Here is an 18,016-nt window from a genome sequence, read left to right as displayed (position 1 = left end):
TTTTAGATAAAGAAATGGAAATGTATTTCCTCCTTCTCATCTTTACCCCGTTATAATTCCAAGCAATTCAGGTGAGAATACATCCCTAATCCCCACCCCCTCCCAGTTCCCCCAGCTCTGGAAATGTCAGTCTGACCGGTTATGACGCTTTGCCCAGCTAGGAGGGGAGAACACTGTATTTCCTGAGTACTTGTGTTTTCCTAGGCCATTTTCTGATCTCTTGCCAAAGACCTTTTCCCTAGTTCAGTTGACAACAGCTGTAGGGAAACTCCTACCGGAGGGAGGAGAGAAGACAGAACAGTTTCACAGCACTCAAACAAGCCAGGATTGGTGCTGCTGTCCGGTGAGAAAGGATCTGTAGGTGAGAGCTGTTGTTGTGACACACTCAGGGCTCTGCTGAATCATGTTTGCCTGTCGCCTGCCCTGGTGGAGATCCAGTGCCACAATCCAGCCCTGGCGGTCGGGTCACTTTCTGCCTCACACCAGGGACAGGTGCCAAATGCCGAGTGTTAAAGGAATCAGCACGACCGTGGGGCAGGAGCAGCCGGTCAGCGCGCAGGAGAAACAAGTGTTAGAAGATCTGGAAATGCCCCTTGTGAGGAGACCAACGGAGACCCTCTTCCAAGAGCAGCCCAAGACTGGGAACCCGTACTTGGAGGATACTTTGCTTCGGAGTTACTTGAAAACTCACCTTCCTCCCAAGGTCTGGCGTGCATGTTTGTGTTTCCGTGTGTACCCACCACAGCTCCGCCCAGTCGCTGTTTCAGCCTGTGAATTGAATGTTTCTCTGAACCTTTGAGCATTTAACTGGGGGCAATTTATCAGCTTTCTTTAAAACTAATTATGTTTGAGGGCAGGAGTGACAAACAGTGCCACGACATAAACAGCAAGTGGCTCAGTGGCTCCTGGGACTGGGCTGGGTGCTGCAATGTTGTTGTGGGATTGTCAGTGTGGGTATTTGTTGTCTGGTCGTCTGGAGAACAGAATTTCAGAGAGAAGTTAAAAACTAAGGTGCCTCCAACCTCTGCTGTGCTCTTCCACCTCTCTTCCCCTGGGAAGAGGGGCTTTTAAGGAAATTCTTAAGGAATGGGGCTGTTCTCAGCTGAGTGCGCGAGCTGGTACAAAGGCCCCTTGCGTTCTGCTTGGTCTCAGCACAGGCCAGTGGCATTTCTGGGTTGGTTTTCAGCCAGAAAAGACCTTGTACAGGTTTCAGGGGTGCAGGTGGTGTGGTGATACCCTGAACTGTGGGGTTTTGTGCTGTGAGCTCGTCCTTGAGGAACCCCTGGGAGGAGGCAGCTCACCTCACTGGCTCTGACAACACCCCAAGGTCCACACTGGTTTCCCACTTTTCAGGGACCCGTTCTCATGGAGCAGAGTGTGACCTCTCCCCATGATTTATTGCAGCAGAAGCTGTAATGACCTCTAAAGCCACTGGGTGAGCAGAGGGGAAGAACGTGGCTTTCAGTGAGGCTCTGCCTTCCTCTGCTTTCCCACCAGGTCTGCGATGCCTCACAGGCACCAGGTGGGAAGAGTGTGGTGGGAGCAATGGGAGCTTGCTTTTGTCACAGCTATCCCTAAAGACAGGAATGAGGCCTCCCTAAGCACCACTGTGGCCTTCTTGCCAGAAGAGAAGACGGGAAAGAACAATGCCTTTGAGCAACCGTGAAGGTCCTGCTCCTAATCTGCACCTTTGGAAGAATCACAGTCCAGGTCTCCCAAAGACTAAAAGGATCAATGCTGTGTTTCAGCGAGGCTGAGAGCTGCCTCCACTCCTTCCCCAAAGAGAGAACAGCGGCTGTGAAATCTCCCAGAGCAGCATCTCCCTTTCATTTCTGCTCTCGGTCCCCGCGGGGCAGTGTTGCCTCGCCGCTGGAAGGGAGAGCCCCGGCTGCTGTCTGCAGCACTGGGAGCCGGCTCTCCATGGGAACACCTTCCTGGCCAGAAAAGCAGCAACCTCCGAAGCTTTGGGCGTCCCACCGAAGCAGGCGCCACGTTGGAAATTTATTCCTGTTGTACTATTCAGTGGCGAACACAGAAATTTTCCTGGAATGGCACAAAAGATTTCTTCCTTTGTTTGAAGGTGATTTCAGGAGAACATAGAACAAAGCACCTGCTTTTTCTGAGCATTGTTGTGAAGAAGGATCTACCTGGTGTTGATCGGCCTGAAAATATGTCCTTTACTATAAAGGGTCACACTCCTAATGTGCAATAATTTGCACAATTCCAATATATTCATGCCTGGAATATCAAGGGGCCGATTAGGGTGAAGGAGACCACCCAGCAACCTCAGCCCTGACCCTGATGGTTTACAGGTGTCCTCTCCATATCCCAGTGTCTGTTCTTTGGAGCACTCAGGCTGCTGTCTGTGATGCTCAGCAGTCACAAACACAGGAGGCTGGATTTTGTTCTTTCACCTTGGAAATAAACATCTTTATTTGTTTATTGGGCAAGTCAGTGGTTTGTCAGGCTGTGTGTGGCCAGGGCATGAGCTCCCAGCAAGGCAGTTGGGTTTTTTAGGAAATATGGATGAGCTGCCTGTAGTGTGAACTCAAACCAAGAGATCTATCTGGTAGGTTCATGCTCTTCTGCCCACAAAAAAATACCAGGTAAGCAGTTCAAAGGTTCTTGTGCTTCAGGGATCAGCAAAGTCCATGAACTTTGGTTTCCCGGGTTATGCCTTGTAAACAGCCTTCAAATGATAAGCACTGGGGGTGCACAGCCATCCCAGCTGGGCTCCGACGGCAAACAGGGCTGCGGCGTGAGCTGGACCAGCTGACAGGCTCTTGTGCATGGTTTGGGCTTGTTTTGTGGTTTTTAACACTCTTTCACCATTCACCTGAAGGAAAAGTGGCTGGTCTGAGGGTGGAGACTTCCAGAGCAGCACCTGGATGCAGCTCCATGTGTGCTGGGTCCCCATCACACGTGCAGAACAGCAGAGCGCTGAAGGAATCAATCACACGGGACAGAGCTCAGTGGAAAGTCAATACGGGGGGGGGGCAGGAAAGGAAGAAGCTGTGTTTGTATTTCATCAACAGCACGTTAATGGGGTTTATAACTGCACTGTTTTAGGTGTAGCAACTATGGCATTCACCTCCTTTATTGTTTTATTGAGGAGGGAATGAATGTCTCTTGAGGGGCAGAGGACAGCAAACAATACTCCTCTGATGGAAGCAAATCAGGTGCTTCCCTGACCCCCAGTACAGCCTTGGATGTGTTTATGCTGATGAGGGTCCAACAGTGCTGGAGGTTGGGTCCTGCTGGCCTGATTTTAATCTTCTCTAAGTCAGGTTATTTAAGGCTGGGAAACTTCACTCATGTTTTCCACAGAGAGAGAAGAGCACTTGCAGAAGGCAATTACTGTCACCTTGAAACAGGAATGTGAGGGGGTTGGAATGAATCACTCCTCTGTGGTGGGTGCTGGTTTCCCTCCATTAACTGTGGACAGACTGCTCTGTTCTGGTCAGCCAAGCCCAGGGGAAACAAGGGCACATGAATTCTTCTCCAGGGTCCTGTAGGAAGCTGGATGCAGGGTGGGAATTTAATCAAGACATGTTGCCTGCCAAGCTGAGGATAAAATGATTCCTCCATCCCTCCTTTCTTAACCTGACAGGCAGGTAGCTGCTAAGCCCAGTGAAAGTTTTCCTGTGCAGAGGAAGGCATTCCAGTTTTGGCAGCCCTTCCCCTGGCATTCTTCTCCAGCAGTAAATCATGGAGTGGCTGAGGAACCTCTGGAGACCGTCTCATCCAACTCCTCTGCTCATGTGCATCTGTGTCATTCTCAGCCCTGATACTAAAGCACTTCTGCCTTTTGTGAAATCCAGACATGCTGCCAAAAGTAACTTGAAAAAATGATTTTGAGGGCAAAAAGAGAAAAAGTGTCAATGGAGCACAGCTGTGCCAGCAGAGGCTGAGGGAGAAGCTGTTGTGCTGTGTTACAGAATGCACGGAAGGGCCAGGTGGCAAGAGACCACTGGCACTGCAGGACAACATGGGCAGTGCTCTGCCTTTCCAGCTGGGACCAAGGCTTCTGCCTTCCAGGGTTGCGCTGAAGGGCTCTTCTTGTTGCTCCATAGGTACTGGAGGAGGTGCATCAGGACCTGGAGAGGTTTGGAAACCGCCTGCTAACCAAGATCCAACCCCTGGGATGGGAATGCGAGTTGAACCCGCCGGTGTTCCGGCAGTTCGACGCCTGGGGGCAGCGCGTGGATCGCATCGACACCTGCTCGGCCTGGAGGAGGATGAAGGAGATCTCGGCGGAAGAGGGGCTGATTGCTGAGGCCTATGAGAGAAAATACTCCAACTGGAGGTAACTGGGGGAGAATGGGAGTGACTCAGAGCCTTCCTGGTTATTCTTGGTAAGGTTTATCCAGCTGGTTGTGTAACAGGTAACAGATGCTGCCCGGACACCAGCTCAGCTCCTGCTGTCCCCAGCACTGTCTGTCCACTGCAATGTTCCACTTCAACAATGATAGGCCAGAACTAAAGGGCCCACACTTGATCATAATAATCTTTGATGTCACCTTCCTGATTGTGGGGCCTGGCAGTTCCCTGCACTGCTCCAGCTAACGCAGCTAAAGATCTGATATTTCACCTGCAGTTTCGTTGTGTTCCAGTCCATGGAGACAGACCCACATTTCTTATTGTTAAAAACTGCACCAGCTGGCCTGGTGCTGGCAGTCCCACTGAGACTGAGAAACTCTGCTGCTTCTCTTCTCTCCTGCTGGCTGGAGCAGATTTTGCCCTCTCAGAAATGAGTGGTCTGATCCTCACCTGCTCTGGCTGTATTTTTCCCTCTCTTCCCAGTCGAGATGTTTTATCCTCCTGCTGTTGCACTGCTGTGTAACCCGTCTGTTCTCTCTCTCTCTCTCTCTCAGCCGCCTGTACCAGGCTGTCAAACTGTACTTGTTCTCAGCCTCCTCTGGAGGTTTCAACTGTCCACTGGCCATGACTGATGGGGCAGCCAAAGTAATTGAGGTATGAGCTCAGCTGGTCCCTCAGGGCACAGCCCACGTCCTGGCAGCTCTGGTTAGAGACGGGAGCACCGGCCAAGGATGGAGGAGCGCTGATCTGCCATCTGGCTCTGGGCACGGCCCTTGCTTGCTCTGTGACTCAGCTCCGTCCCCCACTGCCTTTGTCTGTTAGTGACAAAGTCTCTGTGCCCACGCCAGGTTTATGTTTACTTACAGCACTGTGTACAGTCAGGCCTTTGCTGCACGTGACACCTGCAACGCTGCAGGGAGTTGGAAATGTGTCCCAAGTGGAAGTGTCCAAGGCCAGGTTGGACAGGGCTTGCAGCAACCTGGTCTAGTGGAAGGCGTCTCTGCCCATGGCACAGGGTAGAACAAGATGGGCTTTAAGGTCCCTTCCAACCCAGACCATTCCATGATCCTATGATGTTTTTACTACAAGATAATTTGTTTTCCTATCCCTTGTGTGGAGTGGCAGTTAGATATACTGGGCCAGATCCATACCTGGTGTAAATTCACCAAGCCACCACGACTTTCCCAGTTGGAATATTTGGCTCTGCATCTTAGTGACACCCTTTGCACTGCCTCAGTGGCTGCGTAGGATTCAGAGGAAAATATCCTTTAAGTATCTAACTGGGCATTTTAATTCAACAAAAACGAAACCAGCCCAAGGCAGTTACCTCTTCCCAGCTGGTGACATCCAGTGTACATGAACATATGCTGATACCTGGCATATGGGCTGTGTTGGGAGCTCTCTGTCCAGATGTCCAGCGGTGCCGAAATCTGAGGAGGGTAAGGATGCTCAGCACTCCCCTTTGTAACACAGGGAACACCTTCTGTTTGCACAGTGCTGCAGCAGCCAGGCAGGAGCTGCCTGGCTCACAGGCTCTCTGCAGCACCTACAGATGCTCCGCAGTGCAGGACCCCCACTCGCTTCCAGACCGGCTGGTCTGAGCCCAGGACACACCAGGGGCAGTTAAAGCATCTGTCTGATTCCATCTACTGTGTTATGATCATCTCAGCTTCTTTTCCCTCCCCCCAAACAGTCGCTGGGTATTCCTGGGTCTCTGAAAAGCGCTTTTGACCGTCTGACATCCCGTGACCCCAAGAAGTTCTGGACCTCTGGCCAGTGGATGACGGAGCGCAGGGGCGGCTCGGATGTTGGTACGTGCCCTGAGGTGGGAGACAGATGTGGCAGTGAGAACTCAGAAAATGAAGGGTGTGGGGAGCTTACAAAGCCAGGGAGCTGGTTTAGGAATCCTCTGCATAGCTCAGATTTTTAACCAAGAAAATGCCCAACTTCTGTCCACTGGTGCAAGCAGAACACGCAGGCAGGCACAGACCTGTGCTCCTTGCACAGGTAACACACAGATCTCTAGCTCTAGAATCTAAACATTGAGCCACACAGTCAAGTCCATCCCAGCTGGGACTGAGAAAGCATCCTTGGCCTTCGACTGGACTAATGTTAGTTATTAATAACATTAGTTATTTGACTACTAACAATAATAATGGGCTATGGAACCTCAGAACTCTGCTGCAGAGGCAGAACTGTGGAAGGGGAGTCTGATGAAGCTGCAGTTGGTTTTCTGGTGGAAGCAGTGAAAGGATCAGCTGTGAAGTGAAAGATGTGCATCACTGCAGGGCTCCCAGATCCGTAGAGCCCTTAGTGTTCTTGGCTGTGGTAGCCCCTAAAGAACCAGAGGCAGTGGATTATACACGCTGCATTTTTTATCGAGGGTCAATGAAAGAGATTAAAAGCTCACCCATGCTCCATCTTCATAGCAAGAGGTGGCTTAAAAGAGCTGCTGCTTAAACTGAAAAAGCAGCATTGATTGACACAGGAGGTCCCATAAGGCCAAGAAATGCTCCCCTCTGTTTCAGCGAACGGCACCGAGACCGTGGCCAGGAGGCAGCCGGATGGTACCTTTCGTCTCTACGGATTTAAGTGGTTTACATCAGCTGCTGACTCTGATATGACATTAACCCTGGCCAGGATAGCAGATGCTGAAGGACAGGTAAACCGGTTCTGTTGGATAGCAGAGCCAGGTGAAGGAGCAGGGACATTCTCTTTCTTCCTTGCTTCATCGTAATTAAATCCTCATTGTGGGCCTTTCAGTGTCCCCAGGGTTCCAGGGGCCTGTCCCTGTTCTTCCTGAGGGTTCGAGACGAGGAGGGGAAGCTGAACAACATCCAGGTGCAACGGCTCAAAGACAAGCTGGGCACCAGACAAATGGCAACGGCAGAGCTGTGGCTGCAGGGAGCCAGAGCAGAGCTGGTGAGAGAGGGTTCACCCTCCCCTGGGCACTGGGCTGGCCTGGCACAGCACACACTCCTGGGGGTTTCAACAGTGATCCCAACTGGAAAAGCTCCCCCCCTTCCATCTTGTTGTCTGGCTGTTCAGCAGTGGGGCTGTGTGGAGCATGGCTGAGAAGAGCTCAGGAAAAGGTGTGAGGGAAGAAAACAAAGAAAGTCATTTTAGGCTGGTCATTTCCCTAATCCAGATGCACAGAGCCAGCTGTGGTACAGTTTGTGTAATGTGCAGGTAGAGCAAGCAACAGGGACCAGAACTGATCATGCCACCTCTCTGGTCATGGAATCATAGAATCACAGGATGGTTTGGCATGGGAGGGACCTTAAAGCTCATCTCATTCCACTCCCTGCCATGGGGGCAGGGTCACCTTCCACTAGATCAGGTTGCTCAGAGCTCTATCCAACCTGCCCTTGAACACTTCCAGGGATGGAGCAGCCACACTGTGCCACAGACTTGATTAACATGGGACAGCCATATTTTAAAGCACTGAGGTGCCTGAGGTCAGACAGGAATGGAGTGGAGCCCGTGCCCATCTGTCTGTTGGCACCACTTTCACTTCCATATCCATCCCATCCTCACTCAGGGCAGTGTGAAAGGCTCACATCAGCCTTTGTTCCTCGTTGTTCCAGATCTCTGCAGAGGGTCGTGGAGTGGCCTCCATCTCCAACATGCTGAACATCACTCGGATCCACAATGTCATTGGTGCAGTAGCTTCCATGAGAAGGTGAAGGCAGCATGGATCCCCCCAGAGCTGAAGGAGCAGCTTGTCAGGACAAGGGGACTTGACAATGCTCAGCGTTGCGCTGAGTGACATCTAATGCCTTTGTGGGACAGGTCTGGAAGGCAGCAGTGCTGGAGGAGGTTGGGGGTGACCCAGGCTGGGGGGTACAGCTGAGCAGGGTTCTTCTGGTGGGGGTGACTGGAAGGGAATGCTCAGAAGTGGAAGGTCTGACTGTGTTCCACCTGTGTTCCCTCTAGGCTGGTCAGCCTGAGCAGGGAGTACGCCCGCAGGAGGGTTGCCTTCGGGAAGCTCCTCAAGGACCATCCCCTACACGTGCAGACCATAGCCCGGATGGAGGTGAGGCTGTTGGGAGCCAAGCTGAACCTGTTGGGAAAGAAAGAGGGCAGAGCTCCTCTGCTGGTAATGAGCACAGCCAGCCTGCCTGTGTGCAGCAGTCAGATGTAGGAGGCTGTTCCTGCTACAACAAGGTGTATGCAGCAAGGGAGTTGCCACAATCTACTGGGATTTGATCTGGTGATAGACCTAGCTTCTCTGCTGGACTTCAGGTTATCCTAAACAATTACCTGGGAGCTCTCCTGAGTGGAACACCAAAGCTCATGGGTGCCCCTACTATGATGAACCACGACCCCTGAAACCGGGTGTTGGCATCAGAGTCCAGGCCTGACACCACAGTCACCTGAACTGCAGTTACCAGACTCCTGTCCAGGAGTGGTACAGACTCACCCAACTTCCCTGGTAGCTCATGCACCAGGAGATGGGTTGTAAACAGCATTTAAAAATTCTCTTGCGAGTTGGGGGAGAGGGAAAGTGTCAACATCTGTCAAACATAACTTCAAGCTCCAGCTTCTCCTGGCCTGTGTCCAGAACTCCACCTCTGAAAGAAAGGGCAGATCCTATACAGTCCCACAGCACATCTTTATGCAGAGGAGCTACAGAGCTCCATATCCTGATGCTTCCCAAATCACAACTTGCCAGGGAAGTGAGTTGCTCAGCAAGAAATCTGTCACAGACCTTGCAGCTCCTGGTGCTCAGAGACTGACCATCATATGTGTGGTCTCACATCCCTTATCCTTGGAAAGGATGTGGATTTGTGGCCTGGATGACTGGTAGGAGCTTTGCTAAGGCTCAAGCAGTCCTGATGAAGTGGCACTGCCCCTTTCCTCAGATCACAGTGTCCAAGAGCAGCAGCTCCAGAGCACCTTTGACATTCTGTGCTTTGTGCCTTGCCTGGTAGGAGGTCTCTGTCTCTGAAGCTGTGGGTCTGTGCAGGCAGAGGTGGCATTTTCCCCTCGAGGCAGTCCCATGGAATCATGGAATCAGCCCGAGTCCCAGATCCCTGGCAGTGACAGCCCTTGTTCTCTGCTCACAGGTGCAGGTGCGAGGGGCGTTTCTGCTGCTCATGGAGGTCGCTCACCTGCTCGGCCTGGCAGAAACCAACCTGGCCAGTGAGCAGGACCAGCTGCTCCTGAGACTGCTGGTCCCTGTGGCCAAACTGTACACGGGGAAGCAGGTATGGAACAGGCAGTTTGATTAGCCTGGGAAGGGGCTGTGTGGCACATGGACAACCACAGAGCTGGAAAGAGGGCTCAGTAACACAGCCAGTATGAAGGGCAGGGAGAGGGGGCAATACCAGCAGGACCTGCAGCAGGTACTGCTCTGGAGGCCGGACTTTGTGGGTAGGAGCCTTGTCCCTTTGCTCTCACCTGAGCCATCTGATGGGGACAGAGACAGCCAGCACTGCTGAGAAGTGCTCCATGTGCCACAGGAATGCTGCTGGAGCTCCCCATGTCCAAGGAGGACACAGCCACAGAGAATATCGTTCACTATGAATAAAGAGAAGATGTTAAGAGCTTAACATTAGCCTTAACTTCAGGGGTCTGTCCTCTGCTCCTGGCCCTCAGCTTACATACACAGAAGCTGAAGGTTAGGGCTCTCCTGGACTAGAGAAACACACTCCCATGTACCAAGCACACCTCAGGTACCTTGCCTAGGTAGGACTGTGTTGAGACAGACTCTCCTGGGATCTTCTCCCAAGGTCTGGCTGCTCCTGCAGGTCCTCCCTCAGTCTTCATTCCCCAGCTTCTCCTCCTGTATGTAGTGAGCAAACTGCCTCGGGAAGTCAGCAGGGCCCAGTCAGCCCATCCCAGTAGGAACTGCTGTGGGAGGTTTGTTGTTTCCCCTCGTGCACTGTGGATCATACCAGCTCTGCCTTTTGCAGGCTACAGCTGTGGCTGTGGAGGCCATGGAGAGCTTTGGGGGCCAAGGTTACATGGAGGACACGGGCGTGCCAGTCATCCTCCGGGATACTCTGGTAAGAGCAGCAGGAGAAGCTCCTGTGTGTGCCCTAGTGCCCTGCACAGCACTCTGCTTCCCTGCTAAAGACCTGCTCCAGAGGGAACACACTCCTTCCAGGCTCACTCCAGCTGTGGCAGCTCTTCCCTCACTGCCTTCCTGCTGAGCCCAGCCATTCCCAAGGAGGGGACAGGATGTGTTCCTGGTGCTGGGGTTGTTCTCCAGCACAGTCATGGAGCTGAGCTCCCTCCTTTCCCCTGATGGTAAGGCCAGACATTCCTGGAGATTTCCTTAATATCCCTTAGCTCTGCTCCATGTCTTTGTTTCCTCACATTCCCCTGTCTTTGTTGCAGTCACTCCAAAGGCTCCTTCCTGCTCTTGCCCAGCCTCCTCTTCCCCACAGGTTCTGTCCATATGGGAGGGAACAACCAACATCCTGTCCCTCGATGTCCTGCGATCCCTTGCCAAGAGCCAAGGACGGGTGATGGCCGTGTTCCTGTCCACAGTGCAGGTGAGCCCACTCCAAAAGCCCTGCTCAGCCTCATTTGCCCACCTTGGCAGAGCCTTGTTTGGGATTCATGCTCCTGACTGAGATTGGCAGGGAATATGCCCAAACTGAAAGTTTTAGACTAGTATTCCAAAGGTGTCTTACAATTCTGCTCCTTAAATAGCAGGATGCAGGTAGTGCTTGTCCTGGGATCCTTGTGTGCAGATACTTTCAGCTCAGCAGTGAAGAGTTTGGCAGAGTCCCTCATGACAGGCACCAAAATAAGTACATTTTTAATGTGAGTCACCCTCCTGAATCCAAAATAATTTTGTGGTTTTGTTCCTTAACTGGAAAATCACCACAGGACTGCTGAATATTGAACCTCACTAGAGCTACCTACTGCATTATGACTGTCTATTTTTATTCCCACTGAAAAGATGGGAAGAGCCAGAGGAATTCCATTGCTGTCTCTCTAGATTTGCCATTCTCTGCCTTTGCCTTTAAAGTTGCTCAGGTGACAGGCCCGAATCAGCTCAGACTTTCATGAAGGTAAATGAGCATCACTGTTTTGATGTGTGTCAAAAAGGGAGACAGAAACCAGTCTGGGAGGCAGGATCAGCGTATCAGAGGGTGTTCTCCCAGAGGTGACATTACTAATCCAGACACAGCAATCCAGATGTACAGCAAGGGAATCCTGGGCATATGGAGTGCTGGATTGGGCTGTGTGTAGCCTTCACTTTTCCATCCACACCCTGTGGGAAGGGAAAAGTCTGGGACACTGTGCTCCTGCAGCACTGACAGCTAAACAGGGCTTTCAAGATCCTGAGTAATTCTCCCAGTGGCTGCAAATTCTTCCCATTTCAGACCCCAGCTCGGCTGTGCTCTGTGCACAGCACCCCTCTGACCTCTGGGGATGCGGCTCTCCTTGCCACCCTCTCAGACACCTTTTGAGAAAGGAAAAGTGCCTCAATTTGATGACCAAACAAGAAGCCAGATCTGCTCACGAGCGGGACTGAGCACAACTGCTAATGGCAAATGGTCCAGGTGCTGGCAAACAGCAGCTTAGGCTGACACTGCAAGTGATGGAGCGGAGAAGGAAAGGATGTGGCTCCAAAAGTCATTTGGACAGAAGCAGCCTCCACGGCCTCCCAGTTAACACCAGTTCAAACAAACCCCCCACAGAGGGGCCGTGCTGCACCCCAGAGCACCTCCCTGCTGCACTGGGAGGGCCCGGCTGGATAATCAGGGAGCACTGGGGAGGGCCCTGATGCACAGCAGGGACCTGCACAGCAGCGACCAAGCTCTGAGATTCATTAATTAACGAGCTCATTAGTGCTCCTGTGCTCCCACCAATCACCGTGCGTGAGGCTGGAGGGCAGCGAGCTCTGACTTCAAGGTCTCCAAATTCCAGTAAGTGCCACTGCATTTGCTCTCCACGTCGCTCTGAGGCTGCTGCATTTCCAGGGAGAGGGGCTGGGTCGGGCTCAGCTGGGGCAGCACTGGGGGTGCTCCTGGATAGAACAGATCAGACTTGGCCAGTTCAAGCTTTTCCCTTATGCCTCGGGCAGCCAGGCAGTGGAACCACAGCCTGGGAGGGATTTCTGCCTGCAGGAACATGCTGAGTTTCTACCCCAGAATCAAGGTTTCACTCACAGGTGATAAACAACCTCTTTTTTGAGCTCCAAGTGTCCAAATTTTTTCAGTCTCTGGGAGCCTGGCTCCTTTTGAAACGTCCCTGCCATTCCTGTCTAGCGAGGAAATAATTTAGCCCGTCATAAAGGGATTTTTAACTGCCCCAATCCATTTCCTTTTTATTGATGCACACAAACCAAGTACAATGTACTTTATGTTTGTCCATCAAGGCTCTCAGCGTGCAGGATTTGTGCCCAATGTCAGAGTGCTTTGCAGAGAGCAGCATTAGTACTTCCCACAGCACTTGTTTCTCTGAAGGTTGGATCAAGGTTGACATCCTCCCCCAGCCCCTCTGCCACCCGTTTTTGCTTTTATCCCGGGACAGTTACCTCTACTGATGGTGGGATGCCCAGTGCTGCTGGTGTTGTGACCAGGAGCAGGAACCCATGTTGTAATTACCCTCAGGAAATACATAGAACTTCCTCATCCTTGTGCAATGAGATTGTGAAAAGCTGATTTTTTGGTGTTTTTAATACACAGGTGAGTTTGTGACAAACCACTTTATCCAGAGGTTATTAGGCTGGAAAGTCTGAGGAGAACACATGGTGTGAAGAGTGAGTGTGAGAGACAAGGATGGAATCCTGGAATGGTTTGGGTTGGAAGGAACCATAAAGGGACCGTCTCATTCCACCCCCTGCCATGGGCAGGGACACCTTCCACTAGCCCAGGTTGCTTCAAGCCCCGTCCAACCTGGCCTTGGACACTTCCAGGGATCCAGGGGCAGCCACAGCTTCTCTGGGCAATCTGTGCCAGGGCCTCCCCACCCTCACAGGCAGGAATTCCTTCCTGATATCCCATCTCTCCCTGCCCAGCAGCTCCACATCCTCCCTGTGCTGTTCCCAGGGCTGGAGCAGCTCTGCAGGGGGGTCTCAGCTGAAGGGGCAGAGGGGCAGAATCCCCCCCTGCCCTGCTGCCCACGCTGGGGGATCAGCCCAGGACATGTCCTGGATTCCAGCTCCACTGAGGTGGCAGTTTCAGGTGGATGCTGCACAGGCCCAATCATTTCATGTTGTACTAAAATTTTATTAGCTGGAATTTTGAGCCAGAGCCTTGGGTATACTTTAGAATTCAATTATAATCTGAAAAGTGCCTCTAAAGTAGCTCTGGGCAGTTTGCTGATTATTGCATTAGAGTCACTTCAGGTGAAATTTGGGCATATCCCAGGGCAGTGTCTGAACTCCAGCCCTCTGTGCATCGTGCAGGACTCAGAGTCAACTCCTGCCTCCAGAGGGTCTGTGTAGGGCTGTAACTCAGGCTGGAAATCAGCCATACAGTCTGAGACACGTGGTGGTGTTTGCAGGTCCTTTTCAGAGCACAACCCCAATTTTCAGGCAGCAGGAAACAAAAGGAGGTTACTGAGGCTGGGCTGTGTGTTCACCTAAAGCATCAACACGAGATGGTGCTTTCAGCCCTGCTGGGGATGTTTTTCCTGTCCCTGTATTTTTAGATACTCATGATTAGCCTTGTAGGTAAAAACCATTCTGACCACGTTGCTTGATGGAGAGAAAACAAATGAGCAGCATCTTAAAATTCCTCAGTGAAAACAGAAGGAATCACAAACGTTGGAGCTCTGAAGCTCTTTTGCTGATGATTTCAGACAGAAAAGAGCAGTGCAGGCAGGGCAGTGATGTCTGTGCCTCCCCCCAGTTACACCCTGGAGCTGGAGAAGAGCAACATGCAGGAGAGAGAGCAGGAGCTGCTCCTGCCTCGAGCATCACCCCTGGAGCAACTCCCAGCCTCTCACTCCCAAATGCAGGGAGGACATGGAAAAACCCAGCGTGATCTTCCAGAAGGAGCTTTTGGTTAGGAAAGGAATAAGTTCTGTCTGAACAAAAGTAAAAGTGTAAAATTGGAGGGCAAAGACAATACAAGGTCTTTTTGTTCCCCTAAGGTTATAATGATGCTTTTGTGTTCCTGCTCTGTGTTTCCAGGGGTGTAAACTTCCCAGCTGTGTGGTGGTGCCCCAGCCACAGCAGGAGGTGCTGACAGGAGCACGTCTTGTCTCTGTTCTGGCTTCAACCCAACCTGCTGGGAATATGCTGATGCCTTTGGGGTCTTTGATCCTAGTCAGCAACAAGCTCCTTTAAAACACCTCATTGTCATTCTGTGGGCTTGGAATTCTTTGGGCTTTCTCTGGGCACTGGGGCTGTGTTTGTATTTGTCCAGCACGTGCTGGGGGGGTTTGTGCCCCTGGAGCCCAGAACAGCAGCACCGGCGATGTGGGATTCTGGGCTGAGCAGTTGGAGAACACGGAGAGGGAGGAGCTGGAGCCCAGAACACAGCCAGGCTCAGCCTGTGCAGCCCAGCCCAGCTGGATTCCAGTGAGAGGAGCTGTGTGCTCACCCCAGCACTGACACCTAGAAACATCAGCAATTCTTTCTGTGTAATGATTCTCACCAGTTGGGTACCAGATTTTACCGCCTTTAGTCTCGTTTGCAGGTTATTGGTGAAGCCAATTAATGACCAGCACCACCCACTGTGCTGCTCAGATACCCAACTGTGGGGTGCTCTGAGCTGGTCCCTCAGTCCTGCTGTGGAGAGACAGGTTTGAGCACAGTAAATGTGGGATCACAGCCCTGAACCAGGCAGTGTCCCGTCCTTCCTAACAGGGAATAACACAGGAGATGCAAGTGAAAGGCGTGGGAATGCCGTGTCCAAAGAACAACTATTCCAGACTCTCTCAGCAGAGTATCACTTGTGCTTTCACAAAGTGTTTGGGATGTTGGAGAACAGTGGCCTGGCTCAACCAGGGGAGATTTCAGGTGGTGCTTTGAGGCACAGCAGAATGCCTGAGGTGCATCAGAATCATGGAATGCTTTAGGATGGAAAAGCCCTCAGAGATCACTGAGTCCAACTGTTCCCCCAGCACTGCCCAGGCCACCACTGACCCATGTCCCCAGGTGCCACATCCACATGGCTTTTAAATCTCTCCAGAGGTGGGGACTCCACCCCTGCCCTGGGCAGCTGTGCCAGGGCTGGACAACCTTCCAGTGAAGAAATTTTCCCAATATCCAACCTAAACCTCCCATGGTGCAACTTGAGGCCATTTCCTCTTGTCCTGGGGCCTTTCCCACTGACACAGTTGCAGAGGAACACTCCTTTAAATGTGAATTTTCCTGCCTGGACACAGCATCTTTGTGGAATTAAAAATATAAACCCAGGACAATTAGACCCTGATACAGGTTATGAAGTTGGAGAGAGCTGGGGGTGAGAGCTGGTCCCTACATGCAGCTGGGAAGCCAGCATGGAAACAGCAACATCCTGGGGCTGGTCACAGGAATTCTCCATTCCCAGGGCAAGGGAGCTTCCCCTTGGACACATCCCCTTCCGTGCTGCTGCTCCCCCCGGGCAGTGCCAGTGGCACCACGGGGCTCTGAGCTCGCTGTCAGTGCTGGGCGTGTGCAGGCTCCCACCAGCCCCTTCCCTCACAGGAGGCGAATGCGCTGCAATTTTTCCTGTGGTTGTTGTTTGCAGGAGAAGCTGGAGCTGGCATCGGGCACTGCTGAGCTGGCCCCGGCCGTGCAGCGGGTGCGGGGGGCCCTGGGCAGCCTCGCACAGTTCCTGGAGAAAGCGGGACCAGAGCCCGCCGTGACCATGGAGCTGGCGGCCAGAGACTTCTCCTACAGCCTGGCACGGATCTACACAGGTGGGGCAAAGGCAGGAATCACAGAATCGTGGGAAGGTTTGGACTGGAGGGGATCTCAAAGCTCATCTCGTTCCACCTTCCACTAGCCCAGGTTGCTCCAAGCCCCGTCCAACCTGGCCTTGGCTCCAGGGATCCAGGGGCAGCCACAGCTTCTCTGAGCAACCTGTGCCAGGGCCTCCCCACCCTCACAGCCAGGAATTCCTTCCCAACATCTGGTATAAATATACCCTCCTTCAGTTTAAAGCCATTCCCCCCTGTCCTGTCCCTCCATTCCTTGTCCCCAGTCCCTCTCCAGCTCTCCTGGAGCCCCTTTAGGCCCTGGAAGAGGCTCTCAGCTCTCCCTGGAGCCTTCTGTTCTCCAGGTGAACCCCCCCAGCTCTCCCAGCCTGGCTCCAGAGCAGAGGGGCTCCAGCCCTGGGAGCATCTCCGTGGCCTCCTCTGGACTTGCTCCAGCAGCTCCATATCTCCCTTGTGCTGATGGATTTCAGACCAGGAAAGGGCTGGGAGTCAGTCCCGGACACCTGGGTCACACCTGGGTCAAGGGTGGAGCTTTAAAGCTCAGTCCTCACCTTTCCCACTGAAGAAGTTCAGCCTGAGAAATAACCACCAGTTGCTTTTCCCAAGTCCCGGGCAGTTCTGGCAGGATCCTGGGAATGCTGACATGTCCTGCTCTTCCACAGGAGCTCTTTTGATGGAACACGCAGCCCGGCCTGGTGCCTCCTCCACGGACACCTGCGCTGCCCTCAGGTAGGCACAGCCCTGCCCGGCCCTGCCTGTCCGGGGTGATTCCATATGGGAGGCTTTGCTCTGCCTCCCGGAGCGATCCCACCCCCAGCCATGGCCGCACACAATTCCCAGGTGGAGACAAGCAGCACTCTGGGCCGGGCCCTCAGCCTGGGGCTGTTCCCTGCCATGGGATATCTCCATTCTTGTGGTGATGGGATCTGACCTGGGCACAGCTCAGGGTGACACCAGCCCTGTGTGAGCCCTGTGTGTGTCCCAGGGCTGGCACAGACTGTTCCCTCTCTCCATGCAGGTGGTGCAGCCAGGAGCTGTGTCCGGTGGCCGCGGAGTCGGGGTCCGGCAGTTACAGGGCTGAGGCAGCGCTGCAGGACAGTGCCCTGGTGTATGGGGACAGTGCCCTGGTGTATGGGGACAGCGCCCTGGGGCACGGGGACAGCACCCTGGGGCATGTGGGCAGCCGGCTGTGAGGCCCCAGCACACACAGAAGGTGGGCTGAAATCCAAAAAATCCCTCCCAAAATCCTCAGGTAGCTGCAAATTCCAGGCGTGGTGGGGACATTCCACCAAGGGCCAAACCAAACCCTTCAGGAGTGACCCCTGCCAGCCCCAGGCTGAAATCCCCGGCTTTGGGCCGTTTCCTAATGCAGACACAGCCCTGGGAGTCACTCCAAGATGCTGGAATGTTCTCACCATGATTTAGGCAAAGCCCAAGTGATCAAATGCAAACAATGACTGGAAGCAGCAGCTCTTCAAGTGCCAATGGTGTTCTTTTTGAAGAAAACCAAGCAAAACCAAACCGAAAACTATCTGAAGCTTATTAAATACAGAAAAACATCATTTTCCCCTGTTGACCTTCTTGCTTTCCAGGGCTAACCATGGGTTCCACCCTGGCATCTGCCCAGGGTGGGGTTTGCTCCCAGGACAGCCCCTGGCACCCACCGTGACTCCAAGGGTCAGACAGCCCTTCCTACCTTGACCTCCTCAGGAACTGCTGTTTTCTGAAGAAAAGAGAGATTTTTATTCTCTGTGGCCTCCAGAAAGCTGATTAATTCCCTGTGCACGTGTCCCAGTGATGCTGCAATCCATCCTGACATAAATTCTACATAAGTCATGGATTGAAATCCAGTAATTCTCCA

At 52.8% G+C, this 18,016-nt stretch overlaps 1 protein-coding gene across 3 annotated transcripts; it reads left to right on the top strand.

Moving 5' to 3' along the window:
* The first annotated feature begins 274 nt into the window (after positions 1-274).
* LOC113979014 (acyl-CoA dehydrogenase family member 11-like) lies at positions 275-18,016 on the top strand. Of its 3 annotated transcripts, none has more exons than XM_027706432.1 (15): positions 275-703; positions 4,074-4,306; positions 4,875-4,974; positions 6,014-6,131; positions 6,849-6,982; positions 7,084-7,242; positions 7,908-8,002; positions 8,257-8,356; positions 9,390-9,530; positions 10,239-10,331; positions 10,716-10,823; positions 15,966-16,137; positions 16,818-16,884; positions 17,174-17,368; positions 17,748-18,016. In XM_027706432.1, the coding sequence occupies exons 1-14, from the start codon at positions 404-406 to the stop codon at positions 17,346-17,348; spliced, it is 1,995 nt and encodes a 664-aa protein (XP_027562233.1). In that variant the 5' UTR covers positions 275-403; the 3' UTR covers positions 17,349-17,368; positions 17,748-18,016. The 3 variants fall into 3 exon arrangements, with proteins under 3 accessions (XP_027562233.1, XP_027562232.1, XP_027562231.1); XM_027706431.1 differs by having other exon boundaries at positions 17,528-18,016; XM_027706430.1 differs by having other exon boundaries at positions 17,174-18,016.

This window comes from Neopelma chrysocephalum, unplaced genomic scaffold, assembly GCF_003984885.1.
Source record: "Neopelma chrysocephalum unplaced genomic scaffold, ASM398488v2 Primary Assembly neopelma1_376, whole genome shotgun sequence".
Taxonomy (NCBI): domain Eukaryota; kingdom Metazoa; phylum Chordata; class Aves; order Passeriformes; family Pipridae; genus Neopelma; species Neopelma chrysocephalum.
This window is presented reverse-complemented; position numbering and strand designations above follow the sequence as displayed.

Bases quoted from the DNA above. Each gene is read 5' to 3' on its own strand.
- LOC113979014 (XM_027706432.1), top strand. From the start codon at position 404: ATGTTTGCCTGTCGCCTGCCCTGGTGGAGATCCAGTGCCACAATCCAG. The intron at 8,003-8,256 runs GTGAAGGCAGCA...TGTTCCCTCTAG, and splicing joins GCAGTAGCTTCCATGAGAAG to GCTGGTCAGCCTGAGCAGGG. The intron at 9,531-10,238 runs GTATGGAACAGG...TGCCTTTTGCAG, and splicing joins AACTGTACACGGGGAAGCAG to GCTACAGCTGTGGCTGTGGA.